Source organism: Pogona vitticeps, chromosome 2, assembly GCF_051106095.1.
Source record: "Pogona vitticeps strain Pit_001003342236 chromosome 2, PviZW2.1, whole genome shotgun sequence".
NCBI classification, from domain to species: domain Eukaryota; kingdom Metazoa; phylum Chordata; class Lepidosauria; order Squamata; family Agamidae; genus Pogona; species Pogona vitticeps.
The window spans coordinates 103,928,034-103,950,377 of record NC_135784.1 but is presented as its reverse complement, the minus strand read 5'-3'; the positions used below and the strand labels follow the sequence as shown (position 1 = coordinate 103,950,377).

At 41.5% G+C, this 22,344-nt stretch overlaps 1 protein-coding gene across 7 annotated transcripts in view; it reads left to right on the top strand.

Moving 5' to 3' along the window:
• The window catches only part of FNIP1 (folliculin interacting protein 1), a 99,040-nt gene that overhangs the window by 36,332 nt on the left and 40,364 nt on the right, over nucleotides 1-22,344 (top strand). For 4 of the 7 annotated variants that reach the window (XR_013541884.1, XM_072990171.2, XM_072990170.2 and 1 more), the window contains exon 2: nucleotides 15,983-16,109. Coding sequence is in view for 4 of the 7 variants with exons in the window: in XM_072990171.2 (XP_072846272.2) it covers nucleotides 15,983-16,109 (127 nt within the window). In the remaining 3 variants the exon portion in view is untranslated. Of the gene's footprint in view, nucleotides 1-1,128; nucleotides 1,999-14,335; nucleotides 14,497-15,982; nucleotides 16,110-22,344 lie in introns of those variants that run through there. The other 3 variants (XM_020807787.3, XM_078385741.1, XM_078385742.1) reach the window with 3 other exon arrangements.

Here is a 22,344-nt window from a genome sequence, read left to right as displayed (position 1 = left end):
TCATAGCAGCGGCCATTGTCTGATATTCTGAAAATGCAAACCCAGTCTCTATCATTCTGAATATACAAACCCGGTCTCTCTCTGTGTGTGTAAATAACTAACTGCATTTAAATACTGTATATATATTTAAATGCAGTTAGTTACTTACACACATAAGCAGTTAGTTACTTACACACACACACACATATATCCTAGCCAAGACATCTTCTTGCAGGCCATTGAAACCATTCTAAGGGTTATGTGGAATCTTAAAACTTCGGGACTCTGAGATTAATGTAGCTATACTGGGTTTACAGATGGGAAATTGCCAGTGAATTAAATAAGTATTTTTGTGCTTCCTAAGAATCAGATTCATATCATGTGTAAAAGTAAGAAAGGCTTCTTGCAGAAGTTATGGGTGAGGAAATCCCCTTGCCATTTAACAGGTTTCCAATGCCTACCCCAAATAAAGTAATTTCACAGTAACATATAACCAGCAGTGGATGTGTTAGGTAGATGAATATCTAGAAACTGTTAAAAGATGAATGTTACTTTTGAATTCCAGTTGTGGTTGCTCGTTGTCATAATCTTAGATTCTGTGATTTTAGGGCAAACAGTAGATGATCTGCTTTTGCTGGTGTAATAAAATTCTTAGAATAGCCTTTCCTCCATATTGACGTGTCCGCCCCTCTATCCCCCAGCAGTTATGAAACCTTGTTTACAGCTAGGGAACTAGTTCTAAGTGGGTCTTAAGCTGTACATTGCCACCCAATAGTCTGCAGTTTCTGGGGTTTCACTTGTAATATTAATGAGCCTTTGCAAAGCCAAACACTGCTTCTTTTGTTCCTATGGAAGACTGAGGCTGGGGAAGGATGGAGGGTGAAAGAGAGGGAAATGATAAAATAACATCTTCTTGCTTGAAATAGAAACTTAACAGGAGTCCTGCATTGCTCTGTGCCGGAGCTATGCAATAACGAGAAGCATAATTTTCCTCCTTGTGCTCAGTAATAAATCAGACACCCAGACGAGAGCCCCACACGGTTAAACGGCTAATGGCCTTATTTTCATGGTGAAATCAGCATGCATATGTATGCAAGGCAGAGCTGGGATTGGCTGGCCAGCTCGTTGTAGATCCAGGTGGCAAATACTGACAGCTCAGGGTCACATGATGGCTATTAGGGCTTGCTTTTTCACTCCTCCAGCTGAGCTTGTCAGCAAGGGTTGAACACAGGCATTCTGCAGCTCCCAAGAATGCAGAAGATGAGAGGTGGGAGGTCTCCAGAGAAGAGGAGGGCTTCTGTTTTTGTTTTCTTTCTTTTTTCTTTTGCCCTGTGATGCGTCTGAGATTCTGACCAGCGTGGACCATGGAGGTGCAGGATTGCAGCCATAGCTGCTGGGAGGACTCTGGTCATGAGGCTCCACACAGATCGGTTTCGTTAAAGGAGCAGGATAGATTAAACCGGCATGTACAGTCTGCATTGGCTGCCAAGGGGGCACTTAGCTCGGTGATGAATTAGATTGATCTCCTGTTCTTCTTCGCTGTAGCACACGAGGAGACAAAGGAATGACTGGTTGTGGTGGGGGAGCAATATTTGCTTCAGTCGGAATTCTGGACAGAGCGACAGCATGGGAAGGCAGGCTTTTGGTTATGAAATGGCTGGACAGCGTCTGTGCATGGATTTTTGTGTGAAAGCTCGGGTGGCACGTCAGGGACCTGCTGCTTTTCTTTAAGGATTCCCGCCTCCTCTCTTTCTTTTTGGCAATCCTGAGTCTTCTGATTACGCCTGCGTTCTCGTCTTTGGGCTCCCACCCCCATTCCCTCTTTTTGTGCCACAGCATGGAACGTCTTTTGTTTCAGTTAAATTCAGACCTCTCAATCTGTCACCTGACAGTCTTGTGGTTCTGGATAAATGTGGTTCATTTCTATTATTAACCTGGGTTGGCAGCTGGTCTTCTTAACAGGACGCTAGAGAGATTCTGAAAAGTGGAGCTCGCTTATGGGACAAAGATGCTTCCCAGGTACGAGAAAATGTTGAGATCTCGACCATTTTTTCCAGCAGCAGACTTAGAAAAGTTTGTAAAAATACAGGAGTCCTGTGTAAGTTTAGGGAAATACCTGTGTTTTTCTGGGTTTTTTTAAAATATAAGCATGTACTATATGTGGCACTATTTCAAAGGTGTAATCCTAGTCTTGTCTACTCTGATGTAACTCCCATTGAGTTGAGTGGGGCTGATCAGTGGATAACTTAATGTTAAAACTGTTACCTTAACATCCTCCTGTTTTTTTAATAAGACATTATTGTTGTGCTGAAAGATTATGTAAAGGTACCTGAAGTGTTAGTGATTGTAAGTGCAATTAATTATTTAGGTGGAGCTGCTGCATGATATTGATTATTTTCTAAAATAATCAACTAGTGAATATTTCTGTATATAATAAAGCTCCTACAAATTGAACTGGTGCTTTTTACAAAATAATGTACTTTGAAAGTCCCAACCCCTCATCTTAAGGCTAAGAATCTTAATAATTTCAACAGGATGCATTTAAGATCATAGTTAATTTGACTACTGTAATTAATTAGACTCAAAGAGAGCTTCACTTTGGTGAGATTACACTGTACAGGTTATGGTTAAAATTATAGTAGCTGGATGGTCAAAGAATTAATATTTATTTAATCCTACTGAGGGCTGTTATGTTCCTTTTAAACATGAGAAAAGAAAAAAGAATAGTACCATCTGAATACACAAAATTTTAAGTTCACAGCTATTGAGAGGGGAACTTGAGCAGATCCCTCAATAGGTACTTGAAAGCAAACAAGCAAATCCAAAACAACAACTCTGAATAAGTACCTGGCTTCAAACCAGATGGCTAAGACTCAAGATTAAGAAGTGGGAAATAAAACTAAAAACAAACTCAAGTTGAAATCAGCAGTCTAGAGAATAGCAAGAAGTTAAGGCAGATGGGAGCCCAGTGGTGGGCTTTATTACTCTTCTTAACTGTTGAATTTACTACTTCTTTCTGTGTGACAGTTGAGTAGTGTAGGGTACAATTCCTGTGTACTGTCAAGCAGTTCAAGGTTGTTTGACCAAAACCTGTGCCGTCAGCTACACAAATTATTGCTAAATAAATGAGTGAGTGAGTCAGATCAGATTCCACATTTGCATCTGAAGAAGTAGGCTGCTACCTACAGAAGCTTGCGCTATATTTAACATTTGTCTGAAGAAGAGTTACTGTATTACGACTTTAGAATAGATGTGGCATGCATTGACGTATGTGCTTCCCCACCATCACTTCTGTCCTTATGTAAGATTTTCAAGCGCTTTGCAAACCAATCTGACCTTTGAAAAGATCTTTAAAAAGGGCAGCCGAACTCTCATAGCCAGGTTTGGAACTGTGACGCTGATTCTCTTTCTCTTGTCTGTAATTTACTGTCTTATTTGACACTTTGACGCTTCCAAGTTTGATACAGGCTTATGTGGAAGGAGAAAGGTGCCTTCTTGACAGCAGTCTACCTGGGTTGTGATGATCACAGGCCTGGGGACTGGGGAAAAACACTATTCATCTGTCTCTCTTGGATGTGCTACCTTAAAAGCAAACTTTTGTTGTGTTTGGGAGGCTTCTTGACCAGCAAGACACCTTGAGGAGGACGTCTTGCAATGGCCAAGTTTTTCCAGCTATGACATGGTTTTTGCCTGGCAAGAATTGAGAGAAGTCTCACTCCGTGTTGTGTAGCTTGAGAGAGAGTGAATTGGGAAGAGGAAGTTCAAATCTATTCTAAAGCAAATAATATAATCAGGAAGGGTTGTGTCTGTTAAAGTATGGCATGTTGGAGTGGTGATCCTTGTTTCTTAAGTGACTCTTAGTATATATGGTAGTGTAAGTGCAAAAATGGCAAATCATCATTCAATAAATGCTCCTGAATTCCAGTAGCCTCTGTACATGCATGGGAGGAAGACTGCATAGTAGTGTACACTTGCAAAGTTGATATTGAAATATAGAGCAACAAGCATTTATAGCATTCTTGTGAACTCCCTTCCCCCTAAAATCTGCAGTGGTGCCCCATTTTCTGTCTAGGTCTCAACTGGCTCTCTCTGTGCTTTGTTTCTCCTTGCTACTACACTTTGATAATTCCCTCCCTTATCTGTCCCTGTGAAAATTTACATTAATAACTCATAGCTCAGTATAACGATTTTCTTATATTGTGAAACTTGTATGCCATTTATCGATTGATCAATTGGACATAATGTGCCACTCCTTTATTGTAGCATTAACCGCAAGGTAGCCCAAGCAGGGAGAGATCTTGGCCCAATACCACCTGACAAGTTTCACATCTTACTGAGGACTTGAAATTTATGGTTTTCCACCTGTTGGGCCAACAATTTATTTATTGAGGTCCATCTTGCTCTCTCCAGTAAAGAGGATGTACATGTAACCTAGAGGTAGATTCAAGGTGCAGTTTAGTCTGTGTTTAACAAAGAGCAAGTTCTACTGTATTCATTAGAACTTATTTCTGTGTAAATTTGCATAGGATTAAGGCTAATAGTGGTTGGTTTTGTTGCATTCTGTGTGGAGGAATGTTTGTGCTATGTTTACATGGCCAGTGTTTCTACAAAGCAGTTAGTTATCCAATAAAATGATTTCGTTCAAACATATTATTGTGGAAAAACGTTAAATGTAAAATTAAATATAGATCTGAGTTTAGGACACTGATTTTTTTAATAGCTTGTTTTTGTTACTCATTACAATATTTGAAGGGTTAATCTATTGCTGTAATGTGTTAACTTGTGTTTCTTGTTGTTTTTCTGTGACTTCACATTGCTTTAAAAATTGGTTAAAGAATGGCAAAATCCCTAGCAGAATGACTCTAAACTGCCTCAAAATGTCCTTGAAAATAAATTTTTAGTATATGTTGACTATAATCCATGACTTCCAGGCTATGGATATAGCTTGACTGACCAATGAATATCTTTTTGAAAATAAACTTAAATTGACAAACTACTTGATATTACTAGAGGACTGGTTGGTGTTGGGACTTCCAGGTGGTAAGAGAATCCTTTTTATATTCTAGACCTTCTTGGTGCTTTAACACTCTATCCCAGAGATAGGAAATGGTCTGAATATTAAATTATCTTGGTAAAAATGACCCAAAGCCATATTTGACAGAAGAAAAGGAGTGTAGAAGTAGAATGGCAATTGCTTTGTTGGACTGCAAAGTACTATGGCCATGCTGGCTGTGGGATTCTGGGAGCTGTAGTCTTTTTAAAAAAACAACTTGCCCATCTCTAGTGAGTTGGCACACAGTGGCAACTCATGACGTGGTGATAAATGAGCAACTTGTGACTTGCAGACTCTTACTTTAAAAAAGCAACACAACAACGTAGTGGCTATATTTAAAGCCTCACATTATCTCTGCTGGCAGTTAATGATTTCATTGCTGATGCTAAAATCCTGCACACAGCTAGCATAAATCCCATCAATTTAAGTACAGTAATCTAATTTTTCACCAGTCACTTGGTGATCCTGTTATTATTGATTCCAGTCTCTTCAGGGAGGTAATTTCTCCATTCTCTAGTCTTTCACCTTTCAACTTTTAGGTAAGTTCCAGTTATTAGCAGCCACTGCCATAACCATCTGTTTGAGCTGCTATGCCACACGTATTATTGGCTGTAATACTGTTTGTAGCATAAATGAAATTGTAACTTTCCAACCACTCCTCCTTGATGAACTAAGTGCCCCTGCCACGATTTGCGAGGGCTGACATGTGCACACACCAGGTCAGTATGCACATGCACTCCAAGAATCAAAGGAGAGGTGCTTGGTTTACCAGGAAGGAACAGACCAAAAGTTACGATTTGGCTTACACTAAGCAACAAGATTTGAGCCACTAAGTCATAAACCTCATTTCATCTTTACATGCCTTCAGAAGCCCTATTTATATTATTTCTTTAATTTTTATCCTGAATTTTCCTCTGGTGAGGACTCAAGATGGCATACCTTTTTTGATATACCATCATGCTTCAGTTTCCCATTGAGACATCCCATGGTGGTCATTGTCAGAAAGAGCAGAGAACGGCCAGGAGAAATGGACCAGGAATGTATTCCAGTGTGCTTGTTCCTATCAGTGTTCTAAAAAGGTGCTAGCATGATAGGTATGCAGAACAGATAAGCAGGCATCAACTATAAATAACATTTGCGTCGATGTTCTTAAAAATAGTTTAAAGTGATGCATCATCAGGCATTTTTATAACTTTAGTTAATATGTTGTTAGAAATAATAATTTGGTAGCAGTAATCTTATAGAGCCAGTAATTGTCACTCTTGATGACAAATGTCATAACTGTTGCTGTTTTTATACCTCTCTTTCTCTATAAGAATTATGAAATTTTAGAATACTAAGAATTTATGCTTCATACAAATAATATTTTAAAAATAACGTCAGACGTTGACATTGAATTCACCAACAAATCACTTTAGCTGTTTACTGAGCAGGTGGTGGCTTTTCAACTCCCAAGATTCCTGGATGAAACACATTACTGTATCTGGATTCATTTCAGTCTGGCACCAGAGCCAGTATTGGGGAAGACATAGCTTTGGTTGCCTTTGGTGGATGACCTACACCTCGAACTAGAGGGAGTGTGTCCCTTTTGATTCTGTTGGACCTCTCAGTATCCTTCAAAACAACCGACCATGATATCCTTCTGAACTGTCTCTCTAGGATGAGATATGAAGGCACGTTTTATTGTGGCTCCAGTCTTTCCTGAAAGGGTAAACTCAGAAGGTGATTCTGGAGAACTCCTGTTTGATGCCTTGGTCTTCGGCCTTTGATGGCCTACAGGGTTCTGTTTTGTCTCTTATGCTATTTAATATTTACATGAAACCGATGGGCGAATGTGAGCCAGCTATAGCCGGCTGGGGGAAGGAGCTAGGTGCTAGCGTGGGCAGGCCCCCTCAGCAAGGGCAGAAGTGTCGTTGGCCTTGAAGGAAGCACACGAGGCAGAGGAGGGTGGAGGCCCTAAGCCCACCCACCCCCAGAGAAACAGTTGTAGCTGAGGTAGATATAGAGGCGAGTGAGCAAGGAGAAGGGGAGGAGGAACTGGACACTTGGGAGTTTCTGTCACCTTTGGAGAAAATAGTCTGCCGGGGTGGGGTGGCGTGGGGAGATGCTGAAAGGAGCTTCTAAGAGGCCTGCATCTCTGGAGGACGGGTGGCTTGTCTGAAGGCAAGTTGAAAGCTGAAAAACAGGAGCTCCCAGGGACAACCGGTGCTGCACAGCCTCCTCTGCTTGCTGGATGCCGTGCTGGGGGACTCAGCTGGAAAAGACTGTTTAACAGCCTGGACCTTTCAGCCAAGACGAGCTGCCACGGGAGTGAAGTAACTCCCTCGAAGCTAGGACAGAATATTCTCTCAGCCCTGGAAGGACTGGAAGGATAAAAAGCTACCAATTCCATCCCGGCTGCTTGGGGCTAGAGGCCCCATCCTGCAAAGGACTACAGAGACACTGTTTTTCTTTTCTTTGTATGCTGAGTCCAATAAAGTGTAACTGATCACCAGTACCTGCCGCCTCATCATGGATACAGCGGCTGGGGCCGCTCACTGTGAGCTTGTCTGGAGTTGGTGTCAGCAGTATGCTGATGATATCCAACTCTCTGTCTCCTTTCCATCTTAACTCCAAGGAGACCCTTTCTGATGTAAGCCAGTGTCTGATATATGTGAGGGACTGCATAAGGGCAAACGGAAGCTTAATCCAGACAAGACAGAGGTGCTCCTGGTTTATTGGAAGGGAGATCAGGGCACAGAGATTCAATGTCTGCTGGATGGGGTTACACTTGTTCTGGAAAAAAAAAAACCAACAGGTTTTCAATTTGGGAGTACCCCTCAACTCACAGCTGAGCCAGGAAGCCCAGGGCATGGCAATGACCAGGAGTGTGTTTGCACAGTTAAAACTAGTGCCCCACTTGCATTTGTTCCTTGAAATGTCCAGTTTGGCACATGTGTTGCATATGTGGGGCTCCCTTTGAAGATAGTTCAGAAACTCCAGCTGATCGAAAATGCTGTAGGTAGACTATTGATCAGGGTTGGTTACAAGGAGCATCTAACTCCCGTTACAGCAGCTTCTATGGCTCTGGTCCATTTCTGAGTCCAGTTCAGAGCACTGGTTATGGCTTACCTTTATAGGGGCTTTCCCTATACAGCTGGAGTCTGGCTATCTCATGGACTGTATCCCCCCATATAACCCCCTTGGGGTGTTAAGATCATGTAAGGGTACATCTGATAGGGACCTGGGAGCAAGCCTTCTTGGTGGTTGCCCCCAGATTATAGATTACACTCCCTCATGAGGCTAGGCTGGTCTCCTTTCTCCTCTGTTTTCAGCAGCAACAGAAAGCATTTTTGTTCCAGCAGTCTTTGAGTATTGAATAAGTATTTATAAGCCGCACAGAGTGGTCGACCAGACCAGATGGGCGGGATATAAATTAAATAAATAAATAAATAAATAAATAAATAAATAAATAAATAAATACCTAATTTTAACATATTAATAATACTATACTTGCTGGTAGTTTGTCCTTTTAAATATAAATGTGTTTTAAATGTTTTTATACTTTTAAACTTATTTCTGTATGATTATTTTAATATTTTCACATTTGATAACTGTTCATGCTTGTGTATTGTTTTAATGCCTGTCTCTTTTAATGATCTCTAAGACATCTTGAGTCCTGTTGCTGGGAGAATGGTGGCATAGAAGTGCAGTCAATAAATAGATATATAAAACGGAATTCTGGATAGAATTACTGGATAGAAAAAAGTAATTCGGTTTTGAGTTCTATTTTTCTGTCACATGGAAATGGTAAGAGCATTGTCAGGAATAACTAGGAGGATATTTGTATTAATAGTAACAAAGTGGTACTCCAGTTCTGCCGATGGGGCATTTTGTAAATGTAAATTTTGGGGCTTCAGCTGGGAAATTAGAAGAGATTTTATATGCTTCCTTTAATAATGGCTTAAAACAGGAAAGTTTATCTAGAAGAGAATTGATGTCAAAAAAGCTGGGTGTAGAGCAGATGACAGTGAGAGTGCTGAGTATAAAAAGGTAATGGAGTCATGGGAACATTGGGAATACAGCTTGTGTAATCTCAGTAAATTGAAGCAAACAACTATTACTTTCTCAAAAAGCAAAGGAACACATGTAGGCCGGCCATTAGGATCTTCCTCATGTACAATTAATATTAATATTGATTCCTTAATAAACTGATTATATGAGCTAAGGATCGCCGTTTTAAAACAACACCACACAGAGGTTTTAACACTCTAGAGCCATACACTGTACCACACTGTAGACATTTTTCATATTGTTATTGTTTGCATTTCCGGATACATGAAATACTTTCAGATTTATATACATCTTGAGCATCAGTGATACAAGACATAAAGGATGATGGAATCAGTCATGCCTTATCTCCACTAATGGACAGAATTAGATGCTTCTTCTTCATGGCCTCTGTGAATGCACACAAATGGGTTGTTCTGCACCTGCGCAGGACGTCTAAGAAGTTTCTAGAGCTTAAAGACTTGTGATAAGTAGGACGTTCCCCCATGGAGCACATGCTCCACCCTCCAAAAGTCCCCTCATAGTTCCTTTTTGTTGCCACTTCGGTTGGACTTCTTTCAGAAAGTTAGAGCGATTAGTGAGATCAAACCAATTTGACTGTTTTATATTATCTATTCTACAGTGGTGCCTCCACTTACGACTATAATCCATTCCAGAAGATGGACGTAACTCAAAATGGTTGTAAGTCCACACACAATTTCCCATAAGAATGAACTGAAATTCAATTAATCCATTCCGGCCAAAATAAAAAAAAAATCACCAAAAAAATCACTGCAAGACTCATTGGAAACGCGATTAATCCCTTCCTGCCTTCCTGGGAAAGGTCTCTTAATCCGACCTCCATGGATCCGGCAACCTCTCCAACTCCACATCCAGAATGTAGAAAAACCACTTGCCTGATATCGAGCCCGACAACTCTTGTCACCTTGACAAAAGGACCCTTTGAAGTCGAGCTGGACCTCCATGTCGAAAGCTCCAAGCCATCCCGATGACTCGTCTATGAAAAAGATAAAACTAAAGCTAAGAAAACTAAGAAACCTACAAAATGGACCCAAATAGATCCACCTCAACTGGTGATCCTATCACCCATCCTCCAGGAATCATCTAGAGATGTCCCTGCTTCGATTTCGGATAGAGATGACCCAACGATAACATTGAAAATATGGAATAGATAATAGAAAATAGCCAAATTGGTTTAAAGGATTGATCTCAGTAGTTGCTGTAACGTTCCGAAAGAAGTCCAACTGAAGCAGTGGCAAAAAGGAACTGAGGGGACTTTTGGAGGGTGGAGCATGCGCTCCACAGGGGAACATCCTACTAATCACATGTCTTTAAGCTCTAGAAACTTCCGAAACATCCTGAGCAGGCGCAGAACAACCCATTTGTGTGGATTCACAGAGGACCATTAGAAGAACCATGGTTACAGGTAGGTAACCTCTTTTTCTGGGTACTTGACATAGCTTGACGTTTTGCTTTCCTCTCCCCAACCTTTGGTCTGTCTGCAAGTTGGAATCATAATAGGTGAGCAGCACTCCGAAAGGGCTGTGCAGCCAGAGCTGGTCATACATATGGGAATAGAGGACATGTGGTAATAAGAAAATAAATATAAGGAAATATGATCTAAATATAACTGAAATCCAGAAGAACACAGTGTCTTTGGGGAGATGCTGGTCCTCCTAAAGACTTTTGCAACATAGTTTTGCAATAGGGTACATTGTGTTCAGGACACTATGCACTTTGAATAGCTATGAGTATACAACCTACACATACCTAAGCATCTTCCATAATCAGGCCAGGACCAGAAGTGGCTTTTATCTCAACTTCTCCGTAGTCTAGAGCAGTGGTCCCCAACCTTTTCGGGGCCGCGGATCGGCTGAGGAAGGCGAGGCACACCTTCCCCCGCTCTCGTGCGCATGTGCGAGGTGGCATGTATTGGAGCACCTTCGCTCAGGTGCATGCGCGAAGGGATGGGGGAGCGCTCACGCCGGCGGTGGCACACGTGCATGTGCGCAAAGCAGCTGTGGGGAGGAGTGCATGCAGAGTGGTGGTGGGAGGTTTGTCTTCGTGGCCCGGTCCAGCTCAGGCCACGGACCAGCACCAGGCCACGGACCAGGGGTTGACTACCTCTAGTCCAGAGGATATACTTCATTGGCCATATAATGTGTAACATCACCCTCTGGAAAGACATCAAATGTTCACAGTCTGTTTGAACTTAATGAGTGGAAGGATTTTGGGGATGTGTCATTTCAATACATTTCTAGAAGACCAGATAAAGTTTGCGGTGTCTATGTAGTGCTTTTGGCATGAGAATTGATATAGATGATTTTCAGATGATTTGGTCCTTATAGTTACAGACAATTTAGCCTTGTAAAAGAAAAAAAAAATTAAATATCAAATATTCAGCTACATCTGAAGAAGTGTCTTGGCCAGTTCTTGATATCAGTGGTAGCCTAGTTCTTCAACCTAACAAGTGAAGCTGCTTAGGTGCTATGACTTGCCCATCACCTCCACCCTCAAGCAGTTGGGTGGGTTGAACACGACCTTTGTAGTGAGGAATGAGACGATGTTGCGCAGGAGTGGGGCATCCGTTTTCTCCAGCTTCATGCAGTGAGTGATGAAGAAGCAAGGAGGCAATTGCTGGCTAGCTTTGAACTCCTATTTTTTCATGAAGCTCCAAGACATGGGGGTCTCATGCTAGTCACTGTGTTTCAGCCAACCAATATCTCAGAGTTGTGAAAATACTGTGGTAGTGGTGGGGCACTGAATGCTGTTTTGAGATCCTTAAAGGAAAGATAGACCACATACATAATATACAGTGGTGCCTCGCAAGACGATTGCTTCGGATGATGACAAATTCGCTTTACGATGAGGTTTTCGGAGCAATCTTGCGCTTCGTGTAACGATGTTTCCTATAGGCGATTTTCGCTTTACGATGTTAGGGACCTTGCCTTGCAAGACGGTTAAATTTTAGGTCTCTGTTTTTCACTTTACGATGTTTTTGACAGCTTGGTCTTGCTTCGCTATACGAGTCTTTTAATGGTCTCTGTTTCATTAGACGGCTGTCTTCACTTGGGAACCGTGTTTCGCTTAATGATGTTTCCTATGGCAATTTTCGCTTTACGATGGCAATCCGTTCCCATTGGAATGGATCATCAGGTTTTCAATGCATTTCAATGGGAAAACGTGTTTCGCAAGACAATGTTTTTGCTTAACAGCGATTTTTGCGGAACGAATTAACATCATCTTGCGAGGCACCACTGTATTTTAAATTAATCATCTCTATCCTATTATATCTGTTCTCCCCCTTTCATATACAGTGGTGCCTCGAATAGCGATTGCTCCGTTTAACGAAGAAATCGCTTTGCGATGCTGTTTTTGCGATCGCAAAAGTGATTGCTTTGCGATGGCCCCTATGGGGAAAATTCACTTTGCGATGATCGCGGGGAAGCGATCATCGCAAACGGCCCATTTTCACCAGCTGATCGGCGGGGCCTTTGCGAGGATCGCTTCCCCGCGATCATCACAAACGGCTCATTTTCACCAGCTGATTGGCGGGGCCTTTGCAAGGATCGCTTCCCCGCGATCATCGCAAAGGCCCCGCCGATCAGCTGGTGAAAATGGGCCGTTTGCGATGATCGCGGGGAAGCGATCCTCGCAATGCCCCCATTTTCGGCCAGCTGATCGCGGTTCCAAAATGGCCACCCACTGTGTTGCCTCGCTTTAGAGGCACCGAAAAGGGCTGCCGCAATGGAGGATTTTCGCTTAAGGTTAGTTTAGGAGCCCATAGGAACGCATTGAAGGGGTTTCAATGCGTTTCTATGGGCTTTTAAAAATCGCTTAGTGATGAAATCTCTTAGCAGCGATTTTTGCTGCACGATTAACGTCGCTAAGCAAGGCACCACTGTACAGAGTGGATGCAGGAGGAAGGCCTGCCCTGGGGTTGTTGTGGTAGACACACACACACAGACACACGTATCTCTCATGGCCTCAGAAGGAAAAATGAATTGGAAACTTACTGTGCTGCTGGGCTTCTTAATGCTACACGCCAACTGTGTGTAGTTCAATGTAAACATACTCAGGACCTACCTGAGTGTTAGATAAAAATTGTTTACCTGTTCCAGTTATTCTGTATCTTCCACTTAGGAAAAAAAAACTATATAGGTAGAAATGATAATTCCTTCTAATTCTTAAAAAAAGAAAAGAAAAGAAAAAGAAAAACAACCACCCTTCATTCTGAGTTCTTTTTATTTTGCCATGACTTTTCAAGCTAAAACTGGCATATCTTTGCAACATATTACTTAAAAAATTATTACAGTGGCATTTTGTTAAATGACAGGTTTATAGAAAAGAACATTTTGAACTTCTTTAATCCTCTTTTTCTCTCTTTTTTTTACAGTATAAATTTGGGATGGGGTTGGGATTCCAGGGTTTTCTGGGACTACTCAAAACATAGAAAACTCACACTGTACGCCCCTAGTGGGGAAAGAGGGGCTGTCCGAACATTGAAATATATATATAAAGGTGGTGGTAGGAAGGAACAAGAATGCCCCAGGTGCTGTGATTTTATTTCAAGTTCCACCATCAGTGAGTAAGATGGAATGCTGCGTATTTCTGTTTTTGTGGTTCTCACAGATTCATAGCATCAGTTCTTTGAAACGGGAAACAACTTTGGTGCAGTTTGCACATTTTGTGGAAATCCTAATTTCTTGATCATTTTTAAGAAGTGTCTGATCGGTTGATAAATGGTGCACGTAGTTTCTTCTTCAGTGCCTGTCACCCTGACAGTTTATTTTTAACACCTCTCTTCCCTGCCAGGACCTGCTGGTAGCTCATGGATGGGTATGTGTGGGAATCCAGCTTGTTTGGGTCTTACTGAATTACTAAACGCCTTCCCTTGGTTGGTCCTCTGAGGTTTCTTTGGATTCCTAAGACTCTTTTGGAGCTGCCAAAAATGGCTCTTAGGAGACCTGAGCCATGTTATGTAACACTGATAAGACTTATAAATAGCTAGCTGGGGTGATTGTAAAATAAATTTATAGCACACCCCATATCCCTTTCAAAGTGGTTTAAATATGTGCACAGATGGGTGGATAGATAGGTTCATTTTACCTTGATTGAATATGCTGTTGAATGTAATCAGTTGGGTTTTTACAAATATATTTAACTCTACAGTTAGCAGGTAATTTGCTCTTGGCGCTTTTTATAAGCAGATGTTCTTGAAGTTCTCGAACACTTTCTGCTTTTCATTGCTAGGCAGCTGTCAGAGTCTAATGTCAAAATACTAGCAAATGAAGAGCATGTGTACAAAAGTGTGTATGTGCTCACACGGATGTATATACATGCATACATGTGTATCTGGTGTGAGGGAGAGAGGGGAGCAGCTGTGTGAGATGTGGCTTACTGTGAGGAATCAGGTAAATGAAATAAATCACTTGAAGACGCTGTTGAGCAGTTCTTAATTCTTGAGTTACCATTTTCACCACTTTAAGTAATTTTTCTCTACTTCTATTAACATGCGTAGAGACACACTTGATTTTTCTTTGAGTTTATCAAAATCTTTTTTGAGCCACCAAGCTTTGTTTAGTAAACATTTAGACATTTGGCTTTCTCTTTGTTTCCATATTATATCCTTTATGGTCCTGTCCCATTCCACCCTCCCCCTGGGCATAATTTGCTGCAGACAAAGCAAGGTGCAAGGTGAAGAAATTCCTTTACTTTGAGGGGGGCATGTTTTTTATGAGCCCTTTCTGTTTAGGATAGAACTGTGTGTGCCATGTGGCCTGTTCTCTGTCCCTTCACACATTTTCCTCCATCTGTGTCACAAGTCTCCCCCACTCCACATTGACTGTAACCATAATTGCACCTGCACAGCACTAGTCAGGACCTTGTCAAAAAGTCCTCTTAATTTAATAAAAATTATTGCAAGTTAATAACTACAAATGTGCTCTATTTTTCCATGTATAACACGTCCCCACGTATAAGATGCGCCCCCCCCCCCTTTTCTAACACAGAATTTCTTTCTTTGGAAGGAAGTGGAGGGGGAAAGCATAATCATCAAAGTGATTCATCAAAGCGATTCCTACTTCCCCCCCTCCACTTTCTAGTGAGGAAAGTATTTTCTCCCTCCACTGTCTTCTGAAGAAAGTGGATAAGATGACCCTAAATTTTTAATCTAAATATTTTAGAGAAAGGTATTGCCTGATACATGGAAAAATACGGTAACATTTCTTTTTTCTTTCATTTTTAATACCACAACCTTAGGCCTTCTCTGAAAAGATCACAGAGCCTTAGGAAGACGGTGTGCTTTTCAGTGGCTCATTGAAGAAAAATTCTGTGTGGACTGTGTGAAATGTGATGTTAAATGTACATGAGATGTCTATGAAACAGGAACTGATTAGTCATGATCTTCTCATGATCACAATAAATTATTTTTGGAAAGCCATTAGCCTTTAAAAAAAAAAAAACTTAATCAAGCTGAAAACATTTGCTCTAAAATGTTTAATTGTTCTCAGTTGGTGTGTCTCTTTTCCTTAACAATAGTAATTTCAGTGCATGTGCTTTTAATACAAACATTGTAATCATACTCTGCATTGTGTGCTGGAAAGGGTGAGACATACCTCTGATAAGAAATCATTTTAATATTTATTAGTGTTTCCAGTGGAGTAACACCCTTATATATCACTGTGTAATATGGGAAAGAAAATATTTTCATGGCTTTTGCTCAGAATAAAATTTTTGTTCTGTTGTCCGGGTGGCATTACTTATTAATACTTATTTAATTAATTAATTGCATTTATTTATTTGATTACATGCACATTGCATCAGTTGCAAAAATTATGGTAACCGGAAAACCCATTTTCTTATTTATCTTTCCATCTCTTTCTCTCCCACCTATTAAAGCTGGCCTTTACCGGAGTTTGATCCAAGTCAGATCCGACTAATTGTATACCAGGACTGCGAAAGAAGAGGACGAAACGTTTTATTTGACTCCAGTGCTAAGAGAAGAAATGAAGATGCATCAATTTCAGTGAGTCAACATTAAGTGAAACTTGATTGTATTATATATGCATGTATTCAGATGTGACCAAGCTTAATTTGGTGGTAGGAGCTTCCACAATAAATTCTTTGCGTTGGGAGTCACCTTTCAAAGAGATATTCATTTTGCTAAATTTAAAAAGAGATTGTGTGGTGGAGTAAGAGACCTTGAATATACACTTCTTAATGTCTCTTCTTGTTAACCAAACATTTTAGTACCCTGTTTCCCAGAAAATAAGACCTAACCTGAAAATAAGCCCTAGTATGGTTTTTCAGGATGCTCGTAATATAAACCGTACCCCAAAAATAAGCCCTAGTTAAGTGAAACCGCACCCTCCACCATTGTGCAGCAACCAGAAGATGACATGACTGTATTTGAATAAACGTAGATAGTTGTACATTAAAAAAATAAAACATCCCCTGAAAATAAGCCCTAATGCATTTTTGGAGCAATAATTACCGTATTTTTCGCTCCATAAGACGCACCGGACGTTAAGACGCACTTAATTTTTAAATACTGAAAATTAAAATAAAATAAAAATATATAAACAGAGCAAGTCCCACACTGGGACTGCCAAAAAAAAAATCACCAAAAAACAAAGCAACATAGAAACATACCCCCCCAGCCCAAACCTACCCTCCAAAACCCACCCAGAACATTTTTAAAAAGTAAAAAGCAGCAACTAATTTTTAAATACCAAAAAATAAAGTAAAAATAAATAAACAGAGCAAGTCCCATGCTGGGACTTCAAAAAAAGTACCAAACCACAAATCAACATAGAAACATACCCCCCAGCTCAAACCTACCCTCCAAAACCCACCCAGAACATTTTTAAAAAGTAAAAAGCAGCAACTAATTTTTAAATACCAAAAAATAAAGTAAAAATAAATAAACAGAGCAAGTCCCATGCTGGGACTGCAAAAAAAGTACCAAAACACAAATCAACATAGAAACATACCCCCCAGCCCAAATCTACCCTCCAAAACCCACCCAGAACATTTTTAAAAAGTTAAAAGCAGCAACTAATTTTTAAATACCAAAAAATAAAGTAAAAATAAATAAACAGAGCAAGTCCCATGCTGGGACTGCAAAAAAAGTACCAAACCACAAAGCAACATAGAAACATACCCCCCCAGCCCAAACCTACCCTCCAAAACCCACCCAGAACATTTTTAAAAAGTAAAAAGCAGCAACTAATTTTTAAATACCAAAAAATAAAGTAAAAATAAATAAACAGAGCAAGTCCCATGCTGGGACTGCAAAAAAAGTACCAAAACACAAATCAACATAGAAACATACCCCCCAGCCCAAATCTACCCTCCAAAACCCACCCAGAACATTTTTAAAAAGTTAAAAGCAGCAACTAATTTTTAAATACCAAAAAATAAAGTAAAAATAAATAAACAGAGCAAGTCCCATGCTGGGACTGCAAAAAAAGTACCAAAACACAAAGCAACATAGAAACATACCCCCAGCCCAAATCTACCCTACAAAACCCACCCAGAACATTTTTTAAAAAAGTAAAAAGCAGCACCTTACCAGTGGAAAGCCTCCTGGAGGTCCTCAGAAGCCAGCGATGGTGGTGGTGGGGGACCCCCACGGGGCCTGCTGAGGCCTCCGGAGGCCACGGAAGCCAGCGATGGGGCCTGCTGAGGCCTCCGGAGGCCTCGGAAGCCAGCGATGGGGCCTGCTGAGGCCTCCGGAGGCCTCGGAAGCCAGCGATGGGGCCTGCTGAGGCCTCCGGAGGCCTCGGAAGCCAGCGATGGGGCCTGGGGGAGGCCCCCACGGGGCCTGCTGAGGCCTCCGGAGGCCTCGGAAGCCAGCGATGGGGCCTGCTGAGGCCTCCGGAGGCCTCGGAAGCCAGCGATGGGGCCTGGGGGAGGCCCCCACGGGGCCTGCTGAGGCCTTCGGAGGCCTCGGAAGCCAGCGATGGGGCCTGCTGAGGCCTCCGGAGGCCTCGGAAGCCAGCGATGGGGCCTGCTGAGGCCTCCGGAGGCCTCGGAAGCCAGCGATGGTGCCGGGGGGAGGCCCCCACGGGGCCTGCTGAGGCCTCTGGAGGCCTCGGAAGCCAGCGATGGTGGCGTGGAGGGGACAGTATTTGCTCCATAAGACGCATACACTTCTCCCCCCACTTGTTTTGAGAGGAAAAGTGCGTCTTATGGTGCAAAAAATACGGTATTTTCGGGGAAACACGATACTTCATATTTTCTATCACACGGTTTGTCCTTCCCTGTAGTCTTATGAATCATCTCTTTGGCTAGATGACTGTGTTTGTTTGTTTGTTTAATTTATAGGCTGCTTTTTTCTCAGTGAGGTGGCTCTAAAATCACAATAAATTATAATTAAAACAATTAAATTATAATAGTAATTAAAATACATTGAATGATTTAAAACATTTTTTTAAAGTTACTCGGTTAAAAACCAGTGTTCAGGGACTCAGTTATGGTTTGATCCCATACTTTATTTGTGGGAAACAAAGGTTGAGTAATGTTAAAGATCTCAGGGCACCACAATAACTCAGTGAATGCAAAACTAACATATGATAGAATATAGGTAATTGTTAAAAGACTTTTATGGTTGAGGGCTATCTACTGTTTGTGTCTCTCTTGTTCTGACATCTTTGCCCTTCATTATTCAATACCATCCTTTCCATCTTATTTTGTACACTGGAAAGATGTTGGGTTTGTGCGATGTTCCCCTTCATTGTTGCTGACCAGAATGGATTTTTTTTCTCCTTCTTTTTCAAGAACGGTAACTTTAGTGGGAGATGAACATGAAGGTGTTTGGTGATATACTATATACTACCTCTTATTCTATAATAATACTTTGGATTACTTATAAGGCATTTGGACTTGAAATAGACATTGTCAGAGAGCAAATTTTGTACCAAAGTCAGCTGCTTGCAAATAAGCCAGCGAAATGGCTTCACTTTTTCCCATCTGGCTTCTTCTGTGAGTGGAAACAGCTAAACAAACCACAGATCTTCTGCTTATCGTTAGTTTATAGATAAATTTACAAGCTAAGGATTTTGACTTGACAAGCCAGAATCATAGACCACATTTGATTGCTGGTTTATTGCTCTGTTTTATTTGTAAAGAGAGGTGTTCCTAGCTCACATGGAACAGTAAACAAATTAAGGCCAGAAAATATGTGATGTTCCTGCTTACAGCACAGAGTGATCAAGCCAAGTGCACAAGCCTGCTGCTAATACAGCAGCCCAGTTGCTAACTGGGGCTGGCCACAGGGATCACTTCACTCCCTTGTTACAGCAGCTCCGCTGGCTGCTGATCCATTGTCAAGCGGAATTCAGAGTTCTGGTTCTAACCTTTAAAGCCCTAAATGGCCTGGGTCTAAGTTATCTCAAAGACCGTATCTCCCATTATGAGCTGGCCTGGGTGATAAGATCATCAGGAGTGGCCTTTCTGTTAGTCCCACCTCCTTCACAGGTGTGAGAGGGCCTTCTCTGTCGCTGCTCCCAGTCTCTGGAACTCCTTCCCAGGCTGGCCCCATCTTTGCAGTCTTTCTGCAAGCAGGCAAAGACTTTTCTCTTCAGGCAAGGTTTCCCTCAGCGACAGGTTGTTAAATTGATTGCTGTGCCTTTCTGCTTTGAATGTGCTTTTGCTGTTGTTTTTATTTATCATGTTGTAGTGAGGTATTTGACCCTTTCTAGTATCTGTGCGCTTACTGTTTTTAGCTTTGAAGCGGTTTGAAAGCATGCAAAATGCAAAAATGCGAGTCGATAAATAGGGACCACCTTGGTGGGAAGGTAAACAGTGCTCCGTGTCTAGTCATGCTGGCCGCGTGACCACGGAGGATTGTCTGCGCACAAAACGGTAGCTCTGTGGGTTAGAAACGGAGATGAGCACCGCCGCCTAGAGTTGGACACGACTGGACAAATTGTCAAGGATTGTCTTTTAATGGATGCTTTTTAATGGGTCCCTGAGTACTTTTTAAGAAGAAAGGGTAAAAATATTTTAAATGAATAAATAAATAATTAACAAAAACCCTGAATGATGAACTTGAAATCCTGGATTATTATTACACCTAAACCAGATCCATAAATGAACACAATTTCTGAAAGATGAACAGTCATTCTTTCTAGAAAGTAGAAATATTCAGATTGCGCCTCCCAACCAAAGTGGTAAATAACTCTTGTGAATGCAGAGATGAAGCACTGCCTGCATCCCACAATACTTTTGCCCTTTGCAAAAAACTACTGTGTGGGACAAATGTTTTCTTGCTGTGAAAAGAGCATCTGTTAACTGCATTCATCCCTTTTGCTTGTTGACCCCCCCACATGTCCCAGCATGATTTATAGCTCCTTGCTTTCTCAGATATAGCGTTTGCTTTGTTAGCTTGGTAATGTGCAAGGTTTGGAGATGAACAAAGCGGTTCATCAGGGAGATTAGAGAATCGGCTAGTTCTTAGGGCATATGTGCAACAGGGTTATGTCCTTTCCCCAGTTGACAGAAAATTCTTAGTAAGTGGGACACATAATCACGAGAAAGCACACCCGAGCTGGGGGAGGAGGGGCGGAATTTAGCGCAAAGTATCTTCTGTCTGCAGTTCTGTCTAAATGGAAAACTACCATGTCAATTGAGCCATGTGGGATACTTGTTAAATGTCTGAAGTATTCCAGAGGCAGTTCACCGATCTCAGTGCAGCAGTTTAATGGGATGAAGCCCTCACCCAAACCACAATTCCCATGATTCAGTAGATGGGGGCCATGGCAGCTAAAGTGGTATAAACTGTTTCAAGTACTTAGCAGAGATGTACATACAGAGAAATGACTGTGGTTGGCTTCTGTCATTTTCTAGGGAAGCAATACCTTCTCTAATTTGTGAGGCCAGTGCAAGCATGGTTATCTATGCTCCTGCAGTACCTCTTACAGTGCTACTGATAGTATCAGTTGAGCTGGGCAGAGGTTAGACAGTGGGTTATTGACCCGTTTCCGGTCGATTGTCTAGTATTTGCTGGTTCATGGTATTCTAGCAAAGTATGCTGAACCAAGCGGTCTGATTTGGCAAGAGAAATCACATAAATCTTAAAGGGAAATTTGCTGTTCATTAACCAAAGGTGCTGGTTTCACCCTTGGGCATGCTCTTGATCACCGGGATGCCCAGGGGCACAAGCAGCACCTCATTCATGAATGACAGTTTACTCTCGCATTAAGAAAAGTGTGTAAATCCGCAGTAGGATTCTGGCCTTTGTGTCATTAGTACTGTAGTGGTGTTACTTTTGATATTTGACTTTTGGATGTGATCAGGGTACAACAGTGCTCTTTTGTGCAGTTGGTTCACACCATTACTTCTAAATGTAACTAAAAGTAATATTCAGCTGTTACTTCTAAATTGTTGCTGGGGGGGGAGGTCATTGGGGAGATTTTTTGGTCACTAACAGCTCCTTTTAGTTTGCTTTTGTAACGAGAAGAGTAATTTTGAAAATAGCATGAAAGTAATATTTCTGTAACTCAGTTATGCATACTTTGTTATACCAGAGTACAAAAACTACAGGATTGAGCCAAAATCTTCAGCAAAAGGCATGGAATTGAAATAAGGGAGGTATTGTGATGGGCAGTTCTAGGCGTCCTATGGATCATTTGATGCAGATGATTTATCTTCAGTCAATTATTAGGAGATCATAAGCCTCCATGTTGGCTTTTTAAATTTAAAACACAGCATCAGGGTGCAGTGATTTAAAGTTGTCTATGTGTTATGTTTTAGCAGACTGTGCAAAATTGAAGCCGGCCCATCCTTGGTCTAGTCTATGAATTATGCATATCAGAAATATTTGTAAGGTGACCTGTCGACCATTAATGCACATTTTAACTATATATGGTGCCAGTTTTGATAGACATTTAAACTCTTGCCTTTTGATCTCATTAAAACGGGTTTAAAATAAGCATTTGTGGGCCCGTAGAATCTGTTTTGGGAGGCTGTTCATCAGCAACTTGCCTGTCTTAGTCAAGGAATATAGGGCAGTGAAAGAATATAGGGCAACGTCTGTATGTGTGAGCCAGGAGGGCAGGGGGGTGGGGGGTAAGCAGGCCTCTGTTATTCTCAGTGGAGTTTCCCTCACGCATAGCCTCCGTGCCTGCAGTGAACTGGATTGAACTGATGCTGTTCCAACCCATTTAATTTCTCGTCAGCTCTGAAGTAATCTTTAAACAGTTGCCTCAGCTGCAGTTATAGTAGAGAGGAGTTGGTGTGCACATGTCATTTTACTC